This window comes from Sus scrofa, chromosome 1 (genome assembly GCF_054392235.1).
Source record: "Sus scrofa isolate SSC_HxYL_T2T_F1_AM1 chromosome 1, Sscrofa_HxYL_maternal_Yorkshire_Landrace_v2.0, whole genome shotgun sequence".
In the NCBI taxonomy this organism is placed as follows: Eukaryota; Metazoa; Chordata; class Mammalia; order Artiodactyla; family Suidae; genus Sus; species Sus scrofa.
Genome location: NC_139383.1, coordinates 175,256,784 through 175,284,767, shown reverse-complemented (window position 1 = coordinate 175,284,767; position 27,984 = coordinate 175,256,784). Strand labels below are relative to the sequence as shown.

The following is a 27,984-nucleotide window of genomic DNA, read 5'->3' as shown; positions in this document are numbered from 1 at the left end:
GAGCGCCCTGTCGGCAGCCGTCGTGAAGAGACGCAATGCTGAGCCGGCTTCAGGAGCTGCGCAAGGAGGAGGAGACGCTTCTCCGCTTGAAGGCGGCTCTGCACGACCAGCTGAACCGGCTTAAGGTGACCCCACGCCCCTCCTCCCGCTCCTGCATTCTCCCACTCGGGGACGCCTGGCCCAACGCGGTACTCAGGCTTCTGCGGCGCTGGCCTCCTGCCGGCTACCTTTTCTTCACACAGCCGTTGGGGCCCTGCCTGGTGGCATACAGACACGTGGGGGGCTGCTTTTGAGATTATGGACCCACGAGGAATCTTGATATCTCAAGTCAAGTTTGAGGCCATCCAAGTTTGGCGAGTACACCCTCTGGATGCCCACAGCCCCATAAACGTAGGCGGCCTACACCACGCGCGAAGGGTGCCTTCCCGAAGGCTAGCCGAGACCTCCCCTGTCCAGCCTCTCTTCCTGAGCCCCTCAGCATTTACTAGTTTCTCTACTAATTAGTGCGGGCGCTCAGAACTGCCCTGTCGTCGCAAAAGCCAACCCTCTCGCGGGTACTCCCACTGTGCAACGGGAGAGCGAGGTCCTGCGAGAAGACACCTGCCACAAAGTAGTTCCCCAGTAGCTTTTCTTTCCGGAGTTGTTACCGACTCCACGGTCTTGACGAGTCAAAATCGGAACCCACCAGGGACATTTCCCAGACCTGTGCGGAAGCCACCCCGTTTAGCGCCTCAGTGAGACGCTCCTACTAATTCCTATTCGGCCCCTCGAGAATCTTTAAGTCCAAGTGAGATGGGGGTTATGAAAGCCCTTTGTAAACTAAGATGCATTGTCCAGCTGCGACATGTGAAAACAGTACTCTCTCCCTCAGGGTACATGTAATTGCCTGCACTTCTTAATGTTCTGTCATTACCGCAGTACCTGTATGAGGGCCAAAGCCTACATTCCTTTATGCTCCAGGAAACACTTCAATTTTCCCTTCTTCCTGCCTTCATTTTCTCATTACTGGGTAGACAAGCTCAGGCCTGTGGCATCAGAAGACATCTGGCTTTTTGAGGGCACTATTGTGTTTTCTCATCTGAGCTGCTAGTTCTGGGGGCGTGGAAGCCACAGCTCAGCTGCACCACCTGTTCACACTAGGAGAAAAGGAGCTAGAGGCTTTGATTCCTAAAGGTGGGTGAAGCCCCACCCATCTCCAGCATCAGTTTTCACTTCCTTTCTTGATGCTGACCTCTTGGAGCATGCTCAGTCCATTTTACCCATGTTAGTATCCCTGTAACATAGTTAGGAAAGTGTCCTCAATTTTCTTTTCTAGGTTGAAGAACTGGCCCTCCAATCAATGATTAATTCTAGAAGAGGTGATGAGATGGTGTCTTCTCAACCTGCACCTCAGGAGTCACATGATGTAAGCCTAATCAAGTGTGCATCTAGGGAGAGATGGCAAAGTCCATTCTGCTTTTGTACTCCTTGGAGGTCAAAAATTGTATATTACATCATCAAGCACAAATAACTCTAGGAAGTTCTTTTTGTTTGTTTGTTTCTTGTCCTTTTAGGGCCGCACCCACGGCATTTGGAAGTTCCCAGGCTAGGGGTCGAATTGGAGCTGCAGCTGCCGGACTATGACAGAGCCACAGCAATGGCAGATCCGAGCCACGTGGATCTACACCATAGCTCACAGCAACACCAGATCCTTAAGCCACTGAGCGAGGTCAGGGATAGAACCCGAAACCTCATGGTCCTTAGTTGGATTTGTTTCCACTGCGCCATGATGGGAACTCCTCTAGGAAGTTCTGATAAGAACTTTCTACTTTAATAAACCAGCTAATCTTCGTTATTCTTTTAAACAGGGAACTGTCCATTTTTCTACTAGCTGGCTAAGTTTGGTTGACCATACTGTTATATTGCCTCCATCCTCACACTTATCCAGTCTCTCTAGTCACTCCAGTGTACTGGGAAGAGTGCGGAAATCTTTGTAGGAAAATGTCAAAATTCTTCTGCTCTGTGAATAAGTAAGGTTGGGACTTGAAAATGGTACAGCCTCAACTACAAAGCTTTTAGTGCTAAAAAATGAGTTATAGTCCTCATCGTATACTTCTCTCACCAGATGCCCTCAGGTTAATCAGGAAAACCATCTTTCTAAATCTACCATATTTGAGCAGTTCTTCCACATGTGTTAGGCATTTAAAATTTTGAATCATTTGTGATGGAACATGATGGAGGATAATGTGAAACAAAAGGATGTATATATATGTGTAACTGGATCACTTTGCTGTACAGCAGAAGTTGACAGAACATTGTAAATCAACTATAATAAAAATTGTTTTTTAAATAAACTATTTGAAAGCAGCATATCTGATCCACCGTAATTCTTATGTAAGAACCCTGCAAATCAGGGACCGTTCTATGAGATCTAGGACATTTACTCTCCTCCCATTTTGGCAGTGGGGGTGGGGGGGGGTCAGGGTAGAATTTGGAAGAATAGGAAAAAAGTAGCCACATTTCTTAGTGATAACTGGGGGATGAATATGCAATTGATTTTTTTTTTTTTTTTTTTTTGTCTCTTTAGGGCCACAGCCACGGCATATGGAGGTTCCCAGGCTAAGGGTCAAATCAGAGCTATTGTTGCTGGCCTATGCACATTCTGAGCTGCATCTGTGACCTACACCACAGCTCACGGCAACACCAGATCCTTAACCCACTGATCGAGGCCAGGGATTGAACCCACGTCCTCTTGGATGCTAGTCGGGTTCGTTAACCGCTGAGTCACAATGGGAACTTCGATTTTATTTTTAACGTTAAGAATTTGTTTTGACGCCAGTGTTCTTCCTACTAAATCTGTAATGTCCTTGCCTAAAACAGATGTTGGTACATGTAGACAATGAAGCATCAATCAACCAAACTGCACTGGAGTTGAGCACAAGGAGCCATGTGCCAGAAGAGGAGGAGGAGGAGGAGGAAGAGTCGGATTCCTGAAGGGGAGAAGAGCCAGGGTTAGTTATACAAATTAAATTCTAAGTCTCAGGAAATTTTTCCAAAGAATTCTTGACATGGGCCTTCCTTATAGCCTGTTTTAAAAGGAAGCAAGAACTTTAGGAGGATGTGTATTTGTCAAAATGGTTCCATCAATAACTCAAGTTTCAGAATGCTCTAACAAAAATTCGTGACATATGGAAATGCAGAGATGCAGTGTTTTAGTATTGCAAAATATGGGTGGTACTGTGTTTGTATTCTGGTCAGAATCAGTAATTGTGTTCAAAACAGAAAACTTACTCTGAAATGCTTTCGAAAAAGTCTGGCATTTGCAAAAAGGGCAGAGTTTAAATACAAGCCAGCCTTTCCAATTAACAATGCCTCTTTTAAGAAAACCAATTAAAGGCTGTTTGCCTGCCATTGAACCCTTGTGAGTAGAGCAAAGCCAAGTCTGGGAGAGAAAGATGCAAGGAGGACATAGGGCCACTTGAGAGCACATGCTGTTGCCACCTCTCAGTGACATCGCAAAACACTGCCTACTAACATGCTTTGTGTGGCTGTCATCACATCTAGGTTGCGACATCACTATGGTAAAATGTGCTTAGAAATAAATTATAGATAAATAGCTGTCATGCAGCTTGCTGATTTCCAGGCAGCAACAGAAAGGCATCAGTTCCTCCTCTGGGATGAACAGCACAGTGGGGTGGTGTAAACCCCACTTCTGAACTTAGAGAGGAAATGTGCCATTTGATGAGGGATACTCGTCTTGGAAGACTGGATTTTTATAATAAAGAGATGATGGTTACAGAATTGTTAAACAGAGTTACAGAGTTATTAAACTTCATATTTGAAATTGAGATTGATTTCTGCATACTGTCTCCTTTTCACTGAAGATACAGTTAAGCAGTTGCTTAATTTCATAAAAGTAATTTGCCCTGCCCAAGCAACTGAAAAACCAAACAAAAACAACCTCCTCAAGCAGAGCTTCTTACGTAACTGTTTCAGCATGAACATATTTGTTAATCATTTGATTAAAGTTATTTTGAGCTACTCTTACAGGAAGTAGCTAGAAATTTAAATAGGCAGATTTCTTGGAAAACACAGTGTGAAAATTGCTTTGCAATAAAAAGCATCCAGGTATACATTTTGGGGTCTAATTTCAAATAGAGCAGGGGTTTTAAGAGCTAGAAAAGTTGGCTGTCAATTCTGGCCAGGTTAGAACGCCAGGTTTAACCATTCCTTCCTCCTAAGACATAATTTGCAAATTTTTTTTTTGTCGTCTTTTTAGGGCTGCATCCCAGGTGTATGGAGGTTCCCAGGCTAGGGGTCCAATCAGAGCTGTAGCCGCCAGCCTAGCCCACAGCCACAGCAACGGAAGAACCAAGCCGTGTCTGTGACCTCTACACCATAGCTCACAGCAACGCCAGATCCTTAACTCACTGAGCGAGGCCAGGAATCGAACCCTCGTCCTCATGGATGCTAGTTGGGTTCACTAACCACTGAGCCACGACAGGAACTCCCTAGTGTGCACATTTTAATGAGGCATTTTCAGTGGTGTCATTCTCTCTGTTAGTAAAAGATCCCCAGTGTGAGGAGGGTATAGGTCTGGAACCTCCTCTGAACATATGTAGAAAACATGTAAGTTAGACTGTTCACTTAGAACAGATGTTATCCTCCCAGCAAGAAAAAAATGATTGGCTGAGGCAGCTGTATATATAGCCCTGGCCAGTTTTTAAAATCTTGGCTTTATCTCAGGCTCTGGTAGATCCAAAGTAGAACTACCTGCTCAGGACATTTACCCAGGTTCTCTTTTAATTTGAAAATTAAATAGGTCTTCTAATTATATCTTTCTTTTGGTTTTCTATCAACTGCCTATTCAAAGAAGAAAATAGGGAAGGGGCGCTGACCAGGCAGTCTCATGTATGCCAAAATCTCAAAAGTTACTTTTCAAAGAAAGAAGAGTAGCTGGTTGGGACATGGCTTTGTTTTCTGTGGCTTTACTGCCATCCCCCAGGCATGACAAAGCGAGTGCCAGGCATGTTTCTGCTGTCTAGGAAGGTGTGTCAAGAATAGCTGGTGTTGGAGTTTCCATCGTGGCTCAGCAGTTAGCCAACCCAACTGGCATCCATGAGGACATGGGTTTGATCCCTGGCCTCATTCAGTGGGTTGGGGATCCAGCGTTGTCATGAGCTGTGGTGTAGGTCGCAGACGTGGCCCTGGTGTAGGCCAGTAGCTACGGCTCCAGTGGACCCCTAACCTGTGTGCCATAGGTACGGCCCTAAGAAGACAAAAAGACCAAAAAAAAAGAGTAACTGGTGAAGGTGGAGAGGCCACTGCTTGGTGGAACTAAGCAGCACAGCCCAGGACTGGGTAGAGGCTCCAGTGCCAACCAGGTGTTCCTGTGAGTGCCGGCCACCCCCAACTACTACTTTTCCCCTGTATGAGGAGATGGAAGCAATCAGTGGGCTTTATCCACAGATCCATAGGAAAGGTGGTTGGATGGTAAGTGTGCTTGGAAAGAAGAATTGGACAAAGTCCAAAGATTAGAATTACAGGAAGCCCCATTAGTCCAGAGCACTGAACTTGTCCTCACTGTGGTATTTCCGCCTTCCAGCCTCCTTCCTGTCTTTGCCTTTCCCCTCTCAGTAATGTGTGGTTAAATCATTTGATTTCTTAGATACTGGAGACATTGACGGTCCTACCATAAAAGTAGAAATATCTTTCATCCTTTGAATTTGATAGTGTATTTATTAGAATAAGAGTTTAGATTTGTTAAATATCTGGATTAAAATGGTAAAAGGATTTTCATACAGTTTTTAGGCACTATACACACTTTTGTTTACAATAGCATCAGTACTTCAATTTGGGGAAAGATAAATCTCATACATTTTAATGCCTTGATCCATTTGTAACATTCAAAGTAACTCCACCATTTTAGAAACACTAATTCAAACTTAAAGAGACATATCACTAAATATCCCACACAGTATATTTAAAAATAAATATAGAAATACAACCAGAAGTCTACAAATCATCACAGTAGACAGACTGGTGAAGCCCCAGCTATCATGGCAGTGAAGGGCTCTGGCTAGATTTTGATGGAAATTGCTGTTTTCTACACCAAAAGCAAAACCATAATAAAATAATGTGATAAACACTTTCTGATGCTCATTTTCATAGCAGCAAAGCATGCTTCACATGCACTGCCTGTGAAGGATCTTACAGGGCCCTTCCTACTCAATTAGAAAGAAGGTATACCTGGCAAGAATGAAGTACCACCAAGTGTCAAAGAATCCTGAAAATACAGGCGGCCAGCCAGTCACGGTGTGGGAGAGCAGTGCAGTTTTCAGTAAGAATGACTGCCCATAGTCAGCAAAGTTTCACTGTAATTCAGCACTGCACATGTTCTGATCACTGACATACACAAAAATAGCCCCAAGCACGAAGCCAATCCACTTAGGGGAATAACAGTAGTAATAAGAAGGACAATAATATTAAAAATGACACGAATAGGATTTTGGCACATGCTATGTTCTTCATCCTTTGTCACAGGTGAAATGCACGTCTGAACAGAGACAGGCATGGGAAAGAGGCCCAGAAGCAACATGACATGCCACTGGGCAGGGGACTCTGCCACTTCCCAAATGCTTAGACACCAGCCGCATGGGTGGGTGTGCTGGGCTGGTTAAGGCCGATGGTGGAGCAGAGCCAACCTGCAAAATCTACTTCCTCAGCATCAGATCTTTTGATGAAAGCATGAACCTGTATGTGAGAAAATGGAGAGAAACTGTGTTAAAAAGAACCAAGAAGGAAAATCCAAGAGTCTGGAGGTTGTGCTGCACTTGGAAGGAGCTCCAGGAGCCTGCCCTTGGGCAGCTGCAGGCTTAAAGCCCCTGCTCTGCTAGGCTCTGCTAGTTCCACCCCCTCCCTGAGCCCACTCCCGCTGTGAAATGGGGACAGTAGCTCCACCTACATGCCTCACAGGGCTGCTAAAGGTACAAAGGAACTGATAGACTTGAAAGCACATGTTACACTGACCAGGCTCTACATGGCATGTGAGTCCAGTTACAGCTTTACTTCCCTCTCCTCCCCCTGCCACTGCCACCAAGTAGAAGACAGCAGAGAATTACTTGGGGAGGATGCTGAATATAAGGTAAGCCAATCAGTACTAGAAAAAGACCCTGTCCCCTTGCAGGGATGGGCTGGCCCTTCTTTCCCTGGACTCCACCAGCTGCAGGGTCACCCCCAGCTTTTCCAGTAAACTGCTGCGAGGACAGAGGAGACATGTTTGGTGTCCTGCAGCCCCCAGGTCAGCTGGACCACAGTGGTCAAGGCAGAGCAAGGTATGGATGGGCTCGGGAAATGATGGATCATAGGAGAACAGATGACTGTGCAGCCGATAGTGTAAGAATCTGAAATAAATGGACTTACCATGAGTTGCTTCAAATCGGCTCTCTCTGCAGGGTTTTTTATTAAGCTTAAAGGAAGAAAGACAATGTGAGAGCTACTGCCTGCCACTGGTTCTAATTCAGGTTACTTACGTGTGCGTGCCTGTCCTCCCCACACCCCACAGGCTCTGGGGAGGAGTGCCTGAGCCTTACTTTGCTGTTCTTAGCAGCGTCAGACTCATAGTAGCTTACTAGATACCTGCTAAGTTAAACTAGTGCCATAAGGCAATATGCCAATTCCTGAACAGAAAGTGCCAGGTGCAGCAGCTATTTTACCCACTGCTATAGTCAGGTTACCTAAGTCCTGGCATTCTGGAATAAGGGCAACAGCTTAACAATCATGAGAGGAAGGGGAAAGAGCAAAGCTGTACTCCCCAGGATGGGTGGGGAGACTGACAAAACCAAGAGAACAAGGAGGTGACTGACTTACCATTTATTCACAAAATCTTGAAATTCCAGGCTGAATACTCCACTGGGTAGTTTGGGAGGAGGCTGCAAGTACATGTGAAAACATAAGAAATGCCTGGCTTCCTGCTCCACCCATCCCTCCCTCCCTGACTCCCCCTCTGGGGAGTGCTGCGCTTAGCCAATCCAGGAAAGTCAGGGCTGAGAGGCCAAGGGCTGCTACCAGGTTACCCTGCTGGAACCATCAGTCTCTCAAACCAGTTAGCACTTAAGCCATGTCAGTGTTCAGACCAAGTGCGTTCAATGACTGAATTAATCACTGTTCCTCTGACTCTTCTATGAAATGAGGAGGTGTGGCCTAAGCAATCTCTGGGACCCTTTATAGCCCTAAGGCTCTACCACTGTACATCTGGGACAGCGGCAGGGAAACACAACCACCAATTACAGTAGCAGCAGCTAGGGGGACACCACCTAGGGAAGTCAAAGAAGGCTGGCTAACTAATAAAATGTTTATCCCTCTACTGAGCCCTAAAGGGGCACAGAAAGGTTAATAAAACATTATGAGGCGTTCCCATTGTGGTGCAGTGGAAACGAATCTGACTAGTATCCATGAGGATGTGGGTTTGATCCCTGGCCTCGCTCAGTGGGTTAAGGATCCAGCGTTGCCGTGAGCTGTGGTATAGGTCACAGACAGGGCTTGGATCCAGCATTGCTGTGGCTGTGGCGTAGGCCGGTGGCTACAGCTCCGATTTGAGCCCTAGCCTGGGAACCTCCATGTGCTGCAAGTGCGGCCCTGAAAAAAAAAAAAAAATTTTTTTTAATAAATTTTAAAATAGTGGCAAAAGGCTGTATGTAGAAGAATGTTACTTGCGCACACACTCCAGGAATGAGGCTGCTTGCAGGGATCAGAGCAAGAACACTGGCACTAGCTCTTGTCTTTCCAGGATGTATGTTGGCGGTCACACAGGACAAGGCCCCCAGGCACCCTGCTCATGCTCCAGGAAACATCACCCACCCTTCTTTTGACCTGTGCTGGGGCTGTGTGCAGCTTCCTTATAAGCTGACTCCCAGACTGCCCAGGATGTCACTATCCTGATGTGTAACCCATATCTATTTCTACACTGTCACTTTTTTTATTATTATTTCATTTTGTCTTTTTGCCATTTCTTTTTTTTTTTTTTTCCCACTGTACAGCAAGGGGATCAAGTTATCCTTACATGTATACATTACAATTACATTTTTTCCCCACCCTTTGTTCTGTTGCAACATGAGTATCTAGACAAAGTTCTCAATGCTATTCAGCAGGATCTTTTTGCCATTTCTTGGGCCACTCCCGCACCATATGGAGGTTCCCACACTAGGGGTCAAATCGGAGCTGTAGCCACTGGTGTACACCAGAGCCACAGCAACGCAGGATCCGAGCCACGTCTGCAACCTACACCACAGCTCACCGCAACACCAGATCCTTAACCTGCTGAGCAAGGCCAGGGATCGAACCCGCAACCTCATGGTTCTTAGTCGGATTCGTTAACCACTGCGCCACGATGGGAACTCCTATAGTGTCACTTTATATTCATTGCTTTATATAGAGAAAACCATACACTGTAGTTACATATGCATTTGTCTTGCCTCCCCTACACAATCTAACAGTCTTCAAGACCCAAAATTTGTTTTTCCATCTTTGGATTTCACCTCATTCCTAATGCCACCCCATAGTGTTTAGCACATGCTAACTGCACAAGAAATTCTTGGACAGTGAGAGAAAGGATGGAAATAAGCAGGTAGAGGCTCCTGATTAGAGAGGGGGGACTTGCAGCTTCCTGAAGATGTTCCCTGGGGAAGGGATTCCTACAGCCTCTAAACCAGCTGCTCAATTCCAAGGGCATGATGCACAAAGCAGGACACAATGGATCATGAAGCCCAAGCAGTCCAAACTGTGGAAGCAACTCAAAAGTTTCCCAAACTGTGAGGTGTGTATGTTTTTTTTTTTTTTTTTTTAGGAGAAGCAAATACATTCCAAGGTCAAAGAACCATGCAGGACTTACCTCATTGACTATGTAATCCAGCAACTCAAAAATTGCCATGGGAGGTCGGCTGTCCATTCCATAAGCTACAGATTTAAAAAAAAGAAAAGAGAAAAGAAAACAATTTTCAAGGTTATTTGCCACTATGAACCTAGGGGTTGGGCCTGGATCCTAGGGACTAGAACAGAGTCATAGACAATATAAAGAGACAGAAGAGCACAGATAAGGCCTGAACACAGAGGGGACCAGCAAAAGCCACAGTGTTCTTGGGCCAAGGTATGAGCCTGGGCTCTGCCACATCTCAGATTTTTGAATTTGGGCAAATCAGTTGACCACTGAGCTTAGTTTTGAATTTTGTAAAGTAGAGATGGGTAAAAATTGTCTGCCTTTCTTCCCTTCCTGACATTGAAAGGGGAGCAAATGAGACAAATAATTCTCAAGAACTTAGTTCTAATTCTCCCTGAACTTACGTCTCTTTCTTTTACACCCCAGAGTCATGGGCCAGACTTAGGAGCCCCAGCCATCAGCTCTTTCAATGGCCCTCCCCATCAGCTATCCCTGCCCCTGTTTCTCCCTTCATACACGCCCACTCCCATGGGGGCCTCTTAAGAGGTCAAGCCCAGGTCTCCCTAGTCAGATAGGAACGTCCTGGCAGGAACTACGTCAGAAGATGAAGGCTGGGCCAGGCTCTTCCGAGTGCCAGGTTCACTTTCCAATTGGGAAAGGCAGGCAGTGCTGTTCTGTGCTCGCCACCTCACAGTCAGCCTGGGCCACTCACAGCTGGGTGTGGCAAGTCGAGCGCCCTGTGCCTCAGTTTCCTCGTGTCTAAAATGGAGACTATAACTGTGCTCACACACGACTGCTCTTACATGTAGAAGCCGCTAGGCGGATCTATGGAGACAGAAAGTAGACTGGTGATTGCGGGGGGATATGGTGGGGGAGCTGGGAGTGATTGCTAATGGAGATGGTTTCTTTTCTGGGTGATGGAAATGTTCTTGAATTACATAGTGTGACGGTTGTACAACATGGAGGAATATACTAAAAACCCCTGAACTGTACACTTTAAAATGTGCATTTTGGAGTTCCCGTCGTGGCGCAGTGGTTAACGAATCCAACTAGGAACCATGAGGTTGCGGGTTTGATCCCTGGCCTCACCTAGCGGGTTAAGGATCCAGCATTGCCATGAGCTGTGGTGTAGGTCACAGACGCACCTTGGATCTGGCATTGCTGTGGCTATGCTGTAGGCCGGCGCTGTAGCTCCAATTCGACCCCTAGCCTGGGAACCTCCATATGCCATGGGTGTGGCCCTAAAAAGCAAAAAACAAAACAAACCTACCTTAAAAAAGCATGATTTTTAAAATGAGATAATACACATACTGAGCGCAGTGCCAGGAACACAGTGAGTACTCAACAAATGTTAGGAAGGTGTCAGTAATGACAATTTCCTACACCTGGAGACACCTGCTCTGTTTCCCTCCTCCCCCCAGCCTGGCATCCAGAGCTGGAACCAGTCCCCCAGAAAACCCCTGACAGTAAAGGACCACCCACAGTCCAAGATGGGGACACACTAGGCCACTCACAGCTGAGGGGCCTCCCCGGGGTCCTTGGCCTGGGTGGTGTCTCAGCTGCATCTCCCTCCACCTGGCATCCAAACATCAGCTCCAGCTCCTTGGCATCTGGAGGAGGGATGGGATACCTCCCGACCGCCATCTCAACCAGAGAGAGCCCCATGCTCCAGATGTCCGACTGCACAGAGTAATGAGTCCCCTGGAGTCTTTCTGGCTGCAGGAGAGACAGACACAGTTATACCTGTGAGTGGCCTGGCTCACACAGAAGAGGGATGGGGGAGTCCTCGTGACTGCCTGGGACTTCTTGCCCCTTTGAGGCTTGCTTGCACTGCAAGAGAGTGGGCTGTCCTGCTTGGTTACAGCCCTAGGTCTGCTGATGCATTTTATCTTCTTCTGTCCCTTCCTCCCAAGAGCGCACATCCTATTTCAGGACTTCCACTAACCTCTTTAATTTGGCTTCCCACCTGCCCCCAAATACTGTGTCTACCAAATCTTGGCTCTAACATCTCCTAACTTGTGTCAACCTACCCTCAACTAACAGCATCCAACCCAGCTGGATTCTGGCTGCACTTCAGCTGTGGTTCCAGCTCTGCCCACTCTGGTCGCTGTCTTGCATGTGCAGGACAGCCTGACCAAAGCCCAGCATGAGAAGCTCATCTTGTTACCTGAATCCAAAACATGAAGCTTCTGGAACATGGGTCAGGTATCAGTGGGGAGAAAGAATACTGGCTTTGAGAATGAGGAGAGTTAAATTCTAAAACCAGCTCTGCCATGGATTCACTGGTCTTGGACAACATGGAATGGAAAAAAGGCAATGGCTGTGGGGTGAGGAGACCTGGGTTCAAGTCCAAAGTCTGGGATTTATAAGCTATGTGGTCCTGAGCCTCAGTTTCCTCATCTATAAAATGGCACTAATGATGATAGTTACAACATAACAAAATACCTGCTCTACTCACTTGGGTACTGAGAAGGTCGTATCAAATGAAAATATATGTTAGATGCTGCAAAATGTTATGCAAGTACAAGCTGTTATTGGTAGGAATAGTCAAAGAGAAAAAAGTATATACTGCTAGACAAAGCATTATTTTTATTGTCCGTTAACTGAAATAATACATGTATTTCAAGAACCCTACTAAAAAGATCTTTATTCTGACCAACATACATTTATTTAGATACCAAATTAATATCTCCAGTAAGATTTTCACTTAACTTTAACACTTAACTATTTTGGAGCCAACCATGTGCACAAAAATCCTAATCACTAAACCCTCGATCAGTACATCCTAGGGTCTGTTAACTAATTGTGAACTTGAGAGTTGAGTGGCCCAGGGTGCTAGCTGCTCAGTTTTTAAACATTTAGGGAAGAAGCTGGAGAGCCCGTGGATTTCATGTCTCTTAAAGACAGCAGGTCACTGGAACGGAGTGGGTGAGGATGTGGGTTAGTGCCAGGCGAGTGGTGTTGCCAGTGACTGGAGTCATGGTGTGGGTAGAGGCCAGGCAAGAAGGAATGAGGAGGTGAGCATGATCTCACACAGGGAGGCCAGGAGCAGCCGTCTTACCTAAGAGGCAAGTGAGGGCATGCGGTATAAGAATGACTGGCAAGGAGGGGGCCTAGCTTTCAATCCCGGTGAACTGGGCGGGTCACTTCACCTCCCTGAGTCTAGATTTCCTCATCTCTAGAATGGGAATGTTGCAGGATTCTCATACAGGGAGATAGGACACCAAGCTTTTTGCCAGGAAACAGCGTTTATCCATACCAGCACTGGCTCAGTGGATTCATATCCAACGGCTGAGCCCCGAATGCAGCGGAGCGCTGTCTTATACACCTCCCATTATTTTTTTCTTTTACACTTTGGTCCCTTTGTCCCCCTTATAAGGTAACACACATTCTGTAAATTCTGGTTGGATGGTCTAAGCTACAGAGTTGCACGTGGATACGGATTATGTCACACCGCCACAAAGTTGCGCACATGCGCACAAATGCTGGTTGTGCACTTTGCCTTCCCTTTGTTCTCGGAGGGCCCCTACCACAGGAACACTAACCTTTACGGGACAGCCATACAAATCTAACAGGTTCACTCCAGCATGTCAAAGTGCTCTGAAAAGTGCCCCTAAAACACTACGTGCTAAAATGCTCCGAGCCCCTGTGCCAGCCCCTCCCCAGTGCGGTCCAGCTCTTCCTACCCACCTCCATGACAATTCCTGCTCTCTCCAACTAACACTCCTCTACTCTGCTGCACGCCCGCGCTCACCAGAGCAACATTTCCTTTTCTGAATCCTTCTCAGAAGCGTGTTATCCATTTACCTACCCATTCAGTCAACCAAACATTCACCCACTGCCAAAGCCAAGCATTCCCCAAACCCTGTGCCAGGCCCTGAGCCAGACCCTTAGGATACAGACACCTCTACAGGCCTCTTCACGCCCCTCAGGGAGCTGGTCATGCAGGGGAAGCAAGAGAATATGCTGATGCTGTCGCAGGCATGGGTGGCAGCGGGAGCCAGCGGAGCTGGAAGCAGGAGGGAAGGCCCCAGTGAGGGTTGTCGGCTGAACTAGAGCAGACACTCCAGCCAGGGGACCAGGTAGGTGTGCTGTGATGAACCGGGCAGGTAACTGGGAGACATGCAGCCAGGAGGGAGAGAAAAGGCTGGAACAGGGAGACAATTCTGAACAGACTCACAGGAGAAGGGGTGAAAGGATGGGGAGCCGGGAAGGGAGATTACAGGCTGATGCTCAGGTTTCTACCTTGGGTAACCAAGGCAACAGTGATGCCATTTACTGCTAATGGAAGAGAAAGGGGGCAATCTGGGGTGGGAGCATGTCAGTCTGAGGGTCTGAAGACAATCAGCAGAGGGCCTGAGGGTAGATGGAGCTCATTGTCTTCAGAAAGGAAGCCACGCTCTGGGAAACATACAAGTGCCGGGGACAGCCGAGGCTGTGGTCCACCCTCTTCCAGAGACAGGGCCCTAGGCCCCAGTTATGCTGTGAGGCCTCTGAAAGGCTGAGACCATGTCCGTGTTAGGCTGCAACCCTGTTAGGCTAGCTCCCTGTGTTAGGGACCACAATGCCTCACCTCCCATTTTTACCCCCCATTCCCATCACCTAGCATAAGGCTCTGGCTCCACAGGGGAAAGCACCCATTTGGCTCCTATTCCTGTCCAAACAAGAAGCTCAAAAAATAGAAAGAGGTGCTCATACCGACATGTAGGACCTTGTGCCCACGAAGGAGTTGGCCATGGAGTCGATGAGCTGCCCACTGACCCCAAAGTCACAGAGCTTGATCTCCCCACGGGAGTTTACTAGGATGTTGGAAGGCTTGACATCTGTAGGGAGAAAAAAAAAAAGCAGAAAAGTAGAGAATTGACACAGTTGGAGAGAGGAAGGTAAGCACTCCCTAGACAGATCAGCCCTGACCATGAAGCCCATGACACATGCTGGCCCCACAGAGCCAGCCCTTGACTTATGAACACTGGACACCAAGGTCCCTATCACCCCCCTCATTCAGGGTTTGAGAAAGGACTGTCAGCAAGGAATGACAAGGTCCTGTAAAAGCAAGACAGAAAGCCATTCTTGGAGAATCCAGACCTGGCCAGATGACCATAGGAAGGAGTCAGCTACCACGCATAATCAAGATTTTAAAGACTGTTGCTTCAACCGCCCCTGCTGGTACGACACAATATCCTATCAATGGATCATAAGAGAGGAAGAAATAGTAAGACCTGTATGCTTGCAGAAGCTACAGACCAAAGACTAAAGAGGGATGGGATGAACACAGGAACTCCTACTCTTAGCCTTGGTACCAAGAGCAGAGCATGTGGGTTTTATGAATATGTGTGGCAGGGATGGGAGCTGACTCTTTTTCTTTCACTGAGGTTACTTCCTTAACAGCCTGCATAGCTGCATCTCCCTGTTAGCCAGGGAGTCTCTGACTGCCGGGGCCGGAGAACTGGAAGGCCTGAAAGCTGCTCCTTGTGGTCAAGGCAGTGCCTCAGCACCAACCCAGGCCCACTTGCCACCCTGGCACCCATCACCAGTATTAGTCCATTGGCCCTTCCCTTTGCAGACAGGTCAATTCTCAAATGTTTTTCTTCTCCCATCTCCTCAGATTCAAACAACTGCCCTGTGAAGTAGGCAAAACAGAACCAAGAATTCTCACTTACTGAGGCTGGGACTTGATAAAGGTCCAAGACCAGGGCTTTGTAGGCAGCAAACAATGAGGCCCACTCAAGAGTAGGCCAAACCCAGGAACAACATCATAAACCCTGACAGGGAATCTCTGACAGAAGTAATACACAGTATAGGACATCTGGAGAATCAGAGGGAAAAAACAAAATCCCTGTAATTCCAACCTACTAGAGCCACTATTAACATTTCATTATTTTCTCCTTCAACAATCATATGAATGTGTTTATTTATTCTTAAGCAGATTCTAACAGGTCCACTTAAGTACCTTACCAAGGGTAAAATGAAAAAAAAAAAAAAAAAAACCAGAACATCACCTTCTCATGTCCCAGGAGGTCCTTCCCTTGACCACCTCCACCTGGCCCTTTACCACCCCAGCCTGGATGTGGTCACCATCATACCCTCCACCCGCCACCGGCTCCACCAGGACAATACCTGACTCAGCAGGTGCTCCGAGATGCCTGTGAATGAATGGAGGTAAACTCACCATGTACACCCACATGCACGCAGAGCATGGGTACTGTCTTTCTAAGACCTAGTCCTCAATGTGTCATAAGATGCCACAGCACAGGATATGGGATCTTTCCAAACCCTTTGACAATCCCTAGTGTCTGCCATATAGATTCTCATAATGTAGGCATCGGAAGTAGCCTTAGAGGGCATCTGGTTCCTCCCCTTCATGGGGGAAACAAACAGTCTAAGGGCCAAAGGGGTCCAGGGACTTGACTGAGCTCCCACAGCAAAAACTAGAGCGGCAACCAAAATTCCAACCTTCAGATGCCTGGACCAGTCCTCTCCGCACCCACCCTGCTGCCATATCACTCATTCCTCTAATGTCCACCAAACACCTACAACATGCCAGCACCACGCAGATACCACAGACATGAGAGTGAGCAAACAATCTAGTTCCCACCGTCACGGAGCTTATGCTTTAGTGTAAAGAGAAGACAAAACCAAAATGACAAACCAACATGTAGTGTCAGGTGGTCTCAAGTACCATGAAGAAAGTAACAAAATCATGTAAGAGCCCAGACAGTAAGGGGGGGTGCTGCTATGATGCGGCGATGAGGGAAGGCCTTCGTGAGGGGATGACCCTTGAGCGATGGCCTGGATGAAGTGAGGGAGTAAGTTATTTGGCCTCCTGGGGAATTATTTTAAGCACTGGGGAGATTATAAACTTCAGGAGCTCAGGGACTAACTTTTGTTTTCTTCCAAGGCTGGTGCTAGGACAGGCCCCAAAAAACACTTCCCACAGAGGAGCCCGAGGTCCTCATCTCCACAGCGCTGTGGCCCTTCTCCAACAGAGGACAGACACCTGACCCCAGAGGCCAGAGCTCTGTGTAGAAAATGATGCTGAGTAACAGGACAGAGCTGGAGGAGCTGGGCAATGCTTGCCTGGAGGGGACAGCATACTAGGCACTCCAACATGAGCCTCCCTCCCATATTCCACCCCACGTCCCCGCCTTTCATCCCTGAGACTGGACCAGGAAGCCCAGAGCACCCTCACCTTCCAATGTTCCCATAGCCTGTTTGGAAATGACCTGCTAGGCCCTGTTATAAAGCCAAACAGTAGCACTGGCTACAGAGACAAGGGACCTGTATGCAAACCCTGGCCTTGGAGTTCCCCTGTGACTCAGCAGGTTAAGGATCCAGTGTTAGCACTGCTGCAGCTCTGCTCACTGCTGTGGCATAGGTTCTATCCCTGGCCTGGGAACTTCCACATGCTGTGGCCAAAAAGGAAAAAAAAAAAAAAAAAACAAATCCTGGCCCTGCCACCTGCTCTATGGCAGCCTTGGGCAAGTGCGTTCACTTCTCCAACCCATGGTCTGTGTTATCAGTAAAGCCGTGATAACAATCTCAGCTCTTACAACCTCACCAGATGGAGACCAGGACCAATCATATGAACTGTGGGCATTTAAACAGCATGAACGTTACAGGATCACAAAGACCAATTCTCTCACGGGTTGCCCCCCAAGACTGGCAGTTCACAGCACCAGATGTGCCCTCCCTCCCAGACACGGCCCTCTCCCAGGGTCCAGGGACTTCCCCTGCTGTTCAGACATCTTTCCAGGTCACAGCTGCTGCAGCTCAGGAGTGGCTGCAGTGCCTCTGTGACTGTCCTTGTATCTGATTTCTATTCACATGGCAAGCCAGCCTCCTTTTTTGCAAACTTATATAACACCGCTTTCCTCCCTCCCTGGCTGTCAGCTCCCGCTTCCCCAACCCGCCCCCGGGAACAAGGAACAGCACTGCTTGGAAGGCTACTGAGATCAGTGGGGGACGGGGTCAGAGGGGAGCAGAGGAAACCCTCAGAGAGGTTGCCCTGCTTGGACCGCATCCGTCCTGGAGGCCAAGCGCATGCACACGGCCCCTCCAGGTGACCCTGAAGGCCTGACAAGAAGTTGCTTGGAGACCTAAGCATGCTCAACCCCTCCATCCCCGAGCGTGTGGCTGGAGTCACCAGGCAGCCCCAGCCAAGTCAGGCTTTTCTCTGGGGGCAGAAAAGAGGAACATGTCAGATAAGGCCAGAGAGATTGTTTCCTCAATTGTCAGCATTTGCTCCCCACAACCGCGGTCCCTCCCTCCTCTGCTCTCGTCCCCAGAATCTTCCCTTTTAGTCCATCCTTCACAGCAACCAGCATGCCTCCAGTGAGAGAGCCTCTGCACAGAGCCTGCAGTGGCTCCCGTCTGCCTTAGAGTACAGTCCAGGCCCCTGGGCCTGCCTTCTTCCCAAGCCCTCTGCAGTCCTATTTACTTCTCCAACTTCTGGCCACAACGTGTCCCCATGTCCACCTCCCCTGGAGCAGGACTGCCTGCATCCCTGTGTTGGTTTTGTGCTGATCCCTACATCTAGAACACCCCCCTTCCCCACCTGCCTTCCACCTCTACGTCCATGGGCCTGGTTCTTCTGAGTCTCCCCTCCCCACCGACATGAAGTACTGCTGCTCTGAATCCCTGGGAGGTTTAATTGGGCAACTGCCAACATCTCCCCTCGCAGCGACACCAATCTTTGTTCAAACCACAGGCCCAGACCCTCTCTACTTCCTGAGGCCTCTCTAGGCCTTGGGTCCTCTCTGAGCCTTGATTATCAGGAGGGTGAGGCTGAGAAGAGCCCTAGCACACGGCGGGATGTGCTGCACTCCTGAGGAAGCATCCACCACCACCCTCTAGGCTCTCAGGCTGACAAGCTTCCCTAGGAAACCTACAGATGCTAAGGGTTGATACTCAGCATTGGCCCAGCATTTCTAACAATGAAGATGGGCAAACCCTCCTTCAAAAATGAACAAGGTGGTTTTATGAAAAAAATAAATAAGTAAATGGGAAGAAAGTGTTTTCTTCTCTGATATTTTCTGCCCCAGAAATAATCACTGTTCAAACAGTGATTTTTTTTCCCCCATGAGCACATGATTTTAACTTGATTTCTGAGCATTTCCCACCCCTCTCTGGATTAAGGAATTCAGTGGAGTCCCTTGATTATTCTATAAACACTTTTAAAAGTGCCTGCACTGAGCTATGAGTAAAAAGGACAAATTCCTGTCCAGGTTTTCACCACCAGGAGAGAGAGAATCCAACAAATAACAAGATGCCAGCCAACCCAGGAAGACACCGCAATGGCTGTTTCACTGAGCACCTACGATGCCAGGCTGTTTAAGTATACTGTCTTCTTTAATCCTCACGACAGTGCTGTGAAGTAAGCATTATAAACCCCAGTGCACAGATGAGAAACACTGAGGCCCAGAGTCTGGGAGTTATCCATCAAGGTTACCAAGTGAGCTGATGGCAGAGGCTAGAGTAGAACCCATAGGTTCTTGATTGTTTAAGCCAGGGCCTAGCTAATCTGAGTCTAAACAATAGAGCAAATGGCAAACCATAGTGAGTTGTACTCCTATGTTTCAGAAAAGCCCGTTATTAAGCTGTGGGTGAAGGGGGTCAGAAGGCACAAACTTCCAGTTATAAGAAAAGTAAGTCCTGAGGAAGTAGTGTACAGCGACTGCGGTTAACACAATACTGTGTATCTGAAAGCTGCGAAACCAAACCTTTCAACTTCTCATCGGAAGAAAAAAATTTCAACTATGTTAGATGACCACTAGACATTGTGGGGATCACTTCACCAACTACACATATCAAATCAATGCATGTGTTGACAATGTTACATGTCAATTGTATCTCCATTCTTTAAAAAGTTGTAGTTGGGAGAGGGGGGTCACTCACATTACTGATGAAATAAGATTTATCTGGGAACAGACTCTGACTTGGGGTACGCTGAAATCCTTACAATCTGGTTTGAGAGAAAATAATTCTCTGCTCTGGTCTAGTGAGTGAATGCTTCCTTCTGAAGATCCAGCTCATTATCCTCCTTGACAAGTTTAACTGCAGGAGACGTGCTGATAGCGGGAACCAGAGATTGTTTCCCACCTCACCTCCTGGTTAACAAGTGAGTTCAAACAGTGAGCCTTCAGAGCATGTGTGCCAGGTCCTAACAAGCAGCTATTTTTATCTCTCCACTTTTAAGATTTTTGCAACTAAGTCCATCAACTGCATTTTAATTTTTCTGCCCTCCCCAAGATTTGTTAGTTTTGAAAAGCCTTCATTCTCTACATTTATGTTCCCCTCTCTGCAAAGGCAGTGCTGATTCCTGACCCCAAAGGTACACAGATGCTGACAAATAAACACGAGAGGAGGTTGAAAAACTTATGGTCTCCAGAGGAAACAGTTTGGGGGTGGGAGGATGTGCTTGGGTTGTGGGATGGAAATCCTGTGAAATTGGATTGTTATGATCATCATACAACTACAGATGTGATAAATTCATTTGAGTAATAAAAAAAAATTTTAGGAGTTCCCATCATGGCACAGTGGTTAACGAATCCGACTGAGAACCATGAGGTTGCGGGTTCGATCCCTGGCCTTGCTCAGTGGGTTAACGATCCGGTGTTGCCGTGAGCTGTGGTGTAGGTTGCAGACGCGGCTCAGAACCCGCGTTGCTGTGGCTCTGGTGTAGGCCGGTGGCTACAGCTCCGATTAGACCCCTAGCCTGGGAATGTCCATATGCCACGGGAGTGGCCCAAGAAATGGCAAAAAGACAAAAAAAAAAAAAAAAAAAATTTAATCAGGTTGTAACAAAAGCCACAGCAAACATATAGAGGTTACACTAAAGACAGAGAAGGGGAGGGGGGGAGAGAAAGATGGAGGAAAAAGAGGAGAAGAGGCAGCAGTGAGGAAGAGGTTATGGATCCTGGATTCCCTGATTTCTCATTTCCTTCTTTCTTTTTTTTTTTGCTTTTTAGGGCTGCACCTGTGACATATGGAGGTTCTTAGACTAGGGGTTGAATTGGAGCTACAGCTGCTGGCCTATACCACAGCTCACGGCAACGCCCGGATCCTTAACCCACTGAGCGAGGCCAGGGATTGAACCCATGTCCTCATGGATACTAGTCGGATTCATTTCCGCTGCGCCACAAGGGAAATGCCCTGATTTCTTATTTCTAATGACCCCATAATAATATATGGCAGGGAGTTCCAATCGTGGCGCAGTGGTTAACGAATCCAACCAGGAACCATGAGGTTTCGGTTTCAATCCCTGGCCTTGCTCAGTGGGTTAAGGATCCGGCATTGCCATGGGCTGTGGTATAGGTTGCAAACGTGGCTCGGATCCTGAGTTGCTGTGGCTCTGGCAAAGGCAGACAGCTACAGCTCTGATTGGACCCCTAGCCTGTGAGCCTCCATATGCTGCGGGAGTGGCCCTAGAAAAGGCAGAAAGACAAAAAAAATAATATATATATATATGGCAAAGTAGCCCCATTTTATAGATATGGAAATTAAGACTCAATAGAAGCCAGTTGTCAAAAACCACACATAACATTTTCCCTCTTTCAGACTACCTAGGAGACTTCAAAGACAAGCAAATATGCAATCTATCACAAAGCTAATAAGCCACCTGCGGGCAGGAAAACAGTGCTGGCTAACTTGGATGCTTGTCATCTGTAATTCAAGAAAGAGAAATTAGCTAAAAACCTGTTTTGACCTGCTGAAAGCTAATTTTGTTCACAGGAGGAGAGAAAAAAAAGACAATGGAAAAATGAAAGGTAGAGATAAGTAAGAAATCTGTTTATTTTTAAATGAGCATGGGAGAGAATTTCTAGTAACATCACCACAGTTATAGGGTTGCGACAAGCTCCACTAAAGTAAGGGATTACCATTTGTACCTGTGTCAGAGTCAGCATGATTCCCCAGTGAAGTCTGGGAAGGAGGTCAAGAGGCCACTCACTGGTCACTCCTAGCTTAGCTTGGGACAGGCCCTAAAAGAAAACACCTAGAAGCATGTGTCTGCCAAGTAAGAACAAAAGCAAGCTGAACGGAGCAGGCGTTCCATGTGCAGTGCACTGAGAAGGACCCTCCCCCACCACATACACTGGCTTTGGGAGACATGCCCCTTCACTGACTCCAACCAACTGCTACAGGTGGAGACTGACAATCAGAACCATGTCCCCTGGCCACAGGGCAGGCCCCTGACGCAGGATGGGTCACTCACAGTTCCCCAAACCCCTGGCCATGGTGATCCAGCAGGTCTGGGCACATGACCTGTATTAGTTCAGTTAGAGCTCTTCTTTGAGATTTCCCAACCGAAGCTGGGAAAACCTCTTCCCTCCCTGATAACAAGACTAAAAGTAGGAGGGGATGGTTCCCATGTGGTAGCGACAGTTGGCCCAAGAGAATAAAGCAACATCAGAAGAGAAACAAACGAGAGCACATTAACAGTTTCCAGAACCACCCCCTCCACCCCCTGCCATGGATACCAAAATTTGCAGATGCTCAAGCCCATTATATAAGATGGTGTAACTGCACATAATCTATGCACATCCTCCTATATACCTAACATAAGGTAAATAGTTGTAAATACAATGTAAATGGTATGTAAATCAAGTTCTGCATTTTGGAACTTTCTGGAATTATCTTTTCCCAAATATTTTCGATTCGCGGGTTGACTGAATCCAAGGATATGGGTACAGAGGACTGATTGTGTATCTTAATTGAAGTATAACAGCTAATGGCATTTGAGTCCCTGGACACAATTATCCCTAAGGCCACCTGCATTCTTATTCTTCCTGGGGTTTGGTTAGCTAAGCCAAAACAAAACCAAAAAACCTCTTTTGGCGTTCCTGTTGTGGCTCAGCAGTTAATGAACCCAACTAGGATCCATGATGCAGGTTCGATTCCTGGCCTTGCTCAGTGGGTTAAGGATCTGGCGTTGCTGTAAGTGGCATTGCTGTGGCATAGGCCACCAGCTATAGCTAGCTGGGACCCCTAGCCTGGGAACCTCCATATGCTGCGGATGTGTCCCTAAAAAGCACCCCCCCTCAAAAAAAACCCCTCAATATTTGAGCTAATGCATGTTCACTAACAACCAAGAATCCTAATATCCACTGGTTCTTGTCATTAATTGGCATCAAAAATTACATTTAGGTGTATAATGTGGTATAGAAATGGCAGCACCAACTCTGGAGTCAGGCAGATCTGGATTTGAATCCTAGCTCTACCATGCATGAGCTGTGTGACCCCGGCCAAAGTACAAAGCCTCTCTGAACCCGTTTCCTTGTCTGTCAGGTAGGAATGGTAATTCTTGCTTGATGGTAGGTATTAAGGGCTCAATAAATAAGAACTGTATGTGTCAAACACAGAATTTAAAGTTCAATGGCTCTTGAAGCTTGGAAAGAAAATAAAAGCTAATATTTGTTTAAGAAAAATACAGGCAATATAAAGAATCAGGTCCTGCTCAGTCTGGCTCCTACCTACATGTCCCTCATCGGTGCCAGGAAGATCCACGCTGCTCCCCAATGGTCTCCTGCATGTTTCTGTCTCTGAGCTGTTCACTTTGCTACTCTCTAATTCAGATGATTTCTGTGTTCATATACGACCCACCATCCTTCTGGTCTTTTTGATTATTGAAGGCAAGGAGGGAGCTCCACCAACTATTTACACCAGGCAAGTTCTGTTAGGAGACCCAAGGCTTGGGAATTGGGCTAAGAGGGTCGGGTTGAATATGGACTGTGTCTGGGTTGGACCTGACCCTCACTGGGAGCTGTGGGGCGGGGCGGGGGGGGGGATCTTCTCCCTACTCCTGGACAGAGAAGCAGAGCAAGTCAAGCCACAGAGCACATGGAACGTGGCCCAAAGTGGAAAGAGGCTGCCTGGGATCCCAGTGGCCTTCTGTCCCTGGCCTGTCTTTTCCTGAGCACTGGCAACATCTGGTCCTTGGGTTGCCCAAGGGCCCTCAGATCCTTATAAGGAAGTCTTCTGTTGTGTTTACACTGACTCAAGCTGGTTTGTTACTTGTAACAAAGAATCCTCACTGAGACAAAGCCCAGCTCCCACCTCCTCCAGAAAGCCCCTCCTGACCACTGCACCCCCACAAAGCTCCCTTCTCCCGGGAGCTCTCACCATGTATGTCACTTGTCATGTCAGGATACTTGCTACCTCCTTTTTACCTCCTTAAATTTTTTTCTCTTAAAAAAGTCCAAACATTCTCAAAAGTAAGAGAGTGTAACTATGTACCCAACACCAGCTTCAACAGTTATCTAGCCCGTCTTGTTTCATCCATCTTGTTTTCTTTGTGGAGTGGGAGGGAGCAAATATCTTAAGGCAAATACCAGGACCTTAGGTTAATTCACTCATAAATCTTTTATTGGATTTTTAAGACATAATCTTGCTTCTCTAAGACTACAAGCTTCTTAGGAACCCAGCATTTTAGGTTTAACAGGCTTTTAAATGCCACAAACTTGACGCTGTTATTACATCGTCCATGAATTTGCTCTTCATCTGGTCCTGAGGACAGTTCCAGGAGATGGAGAAGGGAGATACCCTTAAATGAATGAAAGTGAGGCTCACTGATGATGAAGGACTCTGACAGGATCACTCAGGGAGCCAAAGGCTGAGCCAGAGGGAACCTTCCCTAAAGTTCTGTCAGCAGTCGGGATACTAAAGGGAAAGGGAGGCAGTGGCTCTGAGCCCACCTGGTGGGTAGCAGCTTTCTGAGGACTCTGCCTCCCACTTCACAAGGTAGCAGGCACTTATCTCCAACAATAAGTTTTGAAATGTGCTGTTTCAAAATGGAAAAAGAAAATCCTACTACATCTGTTTCTAATTTAATTCAGTGCTATTAAGCCTAATGCTGGCTCCCACTCTCCAGCTGATGTGCACCACTAGACTCTCCGCTGTCACCCTCCAGTGCTGGGCTTGGTGAGCTGGGCCCCATCGTGGCTGGGTAGTAGTTAATAAAATCTGCCCCTTCTTTGGTCACCATGTCACCAGACTTCCAAGTCAAACCGGCTCTCCTGGGCCCAGGATCCTCCTCAGGAATGAGGCTTTGTGATGGGAGAAGGAGTAGGACACAGCCCTCCTGGGATCACCTCTCAGCCTGGGGTCACTGGCCCTTTTCTAAAGGGAGCAAGGCACAGCCTCGGGCTTCAAGTCCCTTCCACCACCTGCCTTGGAGAGGGCCAGGGGACAAACCTTCCAGGTCCTTTCCCTTGTCCTTCCCATCCGTCCACACCAGCACCTGCCTGGCCTCTGCTCTCAGAGCCTTCTGGGATAAACTCTTCCAACCCGCATCTTCCTCGCCCTCCACTCAGTGCCTACCCTGACTCAGACCCAGGTTCTTTCTTCCAGAACTGTGGCAACAGCCTCCTACCTGACCTCTCCCCCCTACCTTAGCCACGGCAGCCAGAGGCCTCTTCCTCAAAGGACAGCTCGCCTTCCTTCCCTGTGCAGGAGCGCTCCTCGGCTGCCCACTGCCCAGAACAGAGTCCAGGCCCTGAGCACTGCAGTGAAGACCCTCATCAAGTGCCTCATCTAATCCTCACCTAACTCCCGCCACTCACCACCAGGAATCCTCTGTTCTAGACACCCAGAATGACTTGCTCTTTCCTCCAAGGACACATATGTGTTTTCCTGCCTCTATGTCACCACGATTCACGGGTTTCCCTCTACCTGGACTTCCTTTTGGTGACACTGACACCTGCATAACTTCTCCCCATGCTGCAAAGCTCAACCCAAATACCACCTCCTCCGCGATGCTTCCCTAAGGAGATCTGAGGAAGCATTCTCCCTCCTCCAACGGCCCATCTGCCTCGCTTGCTTGAGATGCTAAGAACCAAATTCATCTGGAGGCATAATCCATGGCTGTGGGTCTCACACTGAGGTAATTCTAGAGAATGTGACTCATATTTTTAACCAGAAACCGCATACTGGATTCCAGCTACTAATCAGCCCCTGTTTCTCTCCATCTCTAAGGTGGGGGCAGTCTAGACAGAGACCAAAGGAGTCAGTTCTCCCTGTGAATTCACCGCCCCCTTGAGGCTGTCACCACATGGCTGGGGGATGAGACTGGTGGGCAAAGGCAGCAGAGGTGCAGCCGGGGCCACCCCTGGACACCAAGGCAGCCTATGGGTGGAGGCGCAGATGCCACTCCTCTGCCACAGACAGGGGATGGCTCAGGACAGAGCCCTGTGCACAGCCTCATGGGCCACCCTGACTTTCCTCAGGGAAGCCTGGCAGGGCCAGGAAAGCCCAGGCAGGCAGGACAGTGCCTTACAAGGGTCATAGAAGCTGCTGCTCAGAAATCTATTCCACGTGAGTCTGCCACCAACAGCTTGTATAACAAGAACAAACTTGGGCCACTTCAGATCTTGCCCATCGGTGCCAACAGCAAGTCTGAATGAAGCAAGAGGAAGACTTTAGAGGTTGAAATCCTGACTGTTGCAAGGACCCCATTCCTTCAGAGGCTGTGAAGTGCCCTGGAGATCCCCAGCTGTCCCCAGGCCTAGGATCCAAAAACTCTCTCATAGCCTCTACAGAAGGCTTAACTTGCATTCTGCCCTGAGAGCTCCCTGTGTTTACAAAACTCTTCATCCTGGGCAATGAGAAACTCTTTTGAAGGGTCCTCCAAGTAGGGGGGCCCAAAGGTACAAACGAGTCTAGCTCTAAAGAAAGCCATGGCAGCTTATTCCGATTACAGCCTGGCTGGGCATCCCCTCAAAAATCTAGGTTGGCTTGCTCAGTATTCTGCAGGCCCAGGCTACTAACTCAGTACTGGGCATAAGATCAGGCAGGGTACACACTGCATTGTGTGGGAGAAGAAAGGGAAGAACAAGCTGAGGTTTAATTTAAACTGTTCTTACTGATCGGGATCAGCCAGCAACTGCAAGGCAGAAATTATTTACAGGCTAAGTTGTATGAATTCTGCACTAAATCCTGTAATGCTTCTTCAGGGTCTTAATCAAAATAAGATCTTGATAATGAGAGGGGGCTAAGAAGCATGGTGGGCTGGCAATGGAAATCACTGCTTTAAATGGCATGAAGCAGAGCTGTATCCTAAGCCTCCACCCACACAACACACACCCCCCTGAACTCACAGCCTTAGTACTTGGGTCAGCTTTGCATGAATGAGACCCATAGCCTCCTGCCACAGGAGGAGAAACCTTTGGAGCTAATTCCTCTCGGAGCTGCAGGGCCAGAGAAATGCCCTCTCTCCTACCCAGGTCCTATATCATGTTTTCATGAAGAACCTAAAGCTCATCAACTTAAAGCCAACTTTCCTGCTTAAATTTTAAAGCATCCTCAGCCAGGGGATTCTTCTGCCCCTTAACTCGGCAGTCAGGAAGCTTTTTCTATAAAGAACCAGAGAGCAAATATTTTAAGGATTTGAGGGCTACACAATCTTGTTCACAAGCAGCTATTCAACTCTGCCACTACAACACAAAAGCAGCCACAGATGCCCAGAAATAAACCCACATACCTACAGACAATTAATCTTTGACAAAAGAGGCAAGAGCATACAATGGAGAAAAAGACAGTCTCTTCGGCAAGGGGTGTTGGACAAGTTGGAGAGCCACATGTAAATCAATGAGGTTAGAACACACCCCCACATCATGTGCAAAAATAAACTCAAAATGGCTTAAAAACTGAAACATGAGATATGACACCATAAGATTCCTAGAAGAGAACAAAAGCAAAACATTCTCTGACATAAATCACACTACCGTTTTCTTAAGTCAGTCTCTCAAAGCAAAAGAAATCAAAGCAAAAGTAAACAAATGTAACCTAATCAAACTTAAAAGCTTTTGCACAGCAAAGGAAACCTTAAACAAAAGGAAAAGACAATATACGGACTGGAAGGAGTTCCCATTGCACCTAACAAACCCGACTAGGATCCATGAGGATGCAAGTTTGATCCCTGGCCTCACTCAGTGGGTTAAAGGACCCAGCATTGCCTTGAGCTTCAATGAAGGTCAAATACTAGGCTCGGATCCCACACTGCTGTGGCTATGGTGTAGGCCAGTGATTACAGCTTGAATTCAACCCCTATCCTGGGAACTTCCATATGCCATGGGTGT

The 27,984-nt window shown here is 47.6% G+C and overlaps 2 protein-coding genes across 8 annotated transcripts in view; one reads left to right on the top strand and one right to left on the bottom strand.

The window, feature by feature from the left end:
* On the top strand, window positions 1–27,723 carry SNAPC5 (small nuclear RNA activating complex polypeptide 5). Of its 6 annotated transcripts, none has more exons than XR_014812522.1 (5): window positions 1–125; window positions 1,316–1,405; window positions 2,860–2,990; window positions 19,912–20,030; window positions 25,259–27,723. XR_014812522.1 is itself a non-coding variant. In XM_084972069.1 (4 exons), the coding sequence occupies exons 1-3, from the start codon at window positions 36–38 to the stop codon at window positions 2,971–2,973; spliced, it is 294 nt and encodes a 97-aa protein (XP_084828195.1). In that variant the 5' UTR covers window positions 1–35; the 3' UTR covers window positions 2,974–2,990; window positions 19,912–20,286.
* The window catches only part of MAP2K1 (mitogen-activated protein kinase kinase 1), an 87,476-nt gene continuing 65,190 nt past the window's right edge, over window positions 5,699–27,984 (bottom strand). For both annotated transcript variants that reach the window (NM_001143716.2, XM_084974954.1), the window contains 6 exon segments: window positions 5,699–6,732; window positions 7,402–7,447; window positions 7,849–7,910; window positions 9,869–9,933; window positions 11,428–11,629; window positions 14,612–14,736. In NM_001143716.2, coding sequence (NP_001137188.2) covers window positions 6,619–6,732; window positions 7,402–7,447; window positions 7,849–7,910; window positions 9,869–9,933; window positions 11,428–11,629; window positions 14,612–14,736 — 614 coding nt within the window. In that variant the 3' untranslated portion in view covers window positions 5,699–6,618.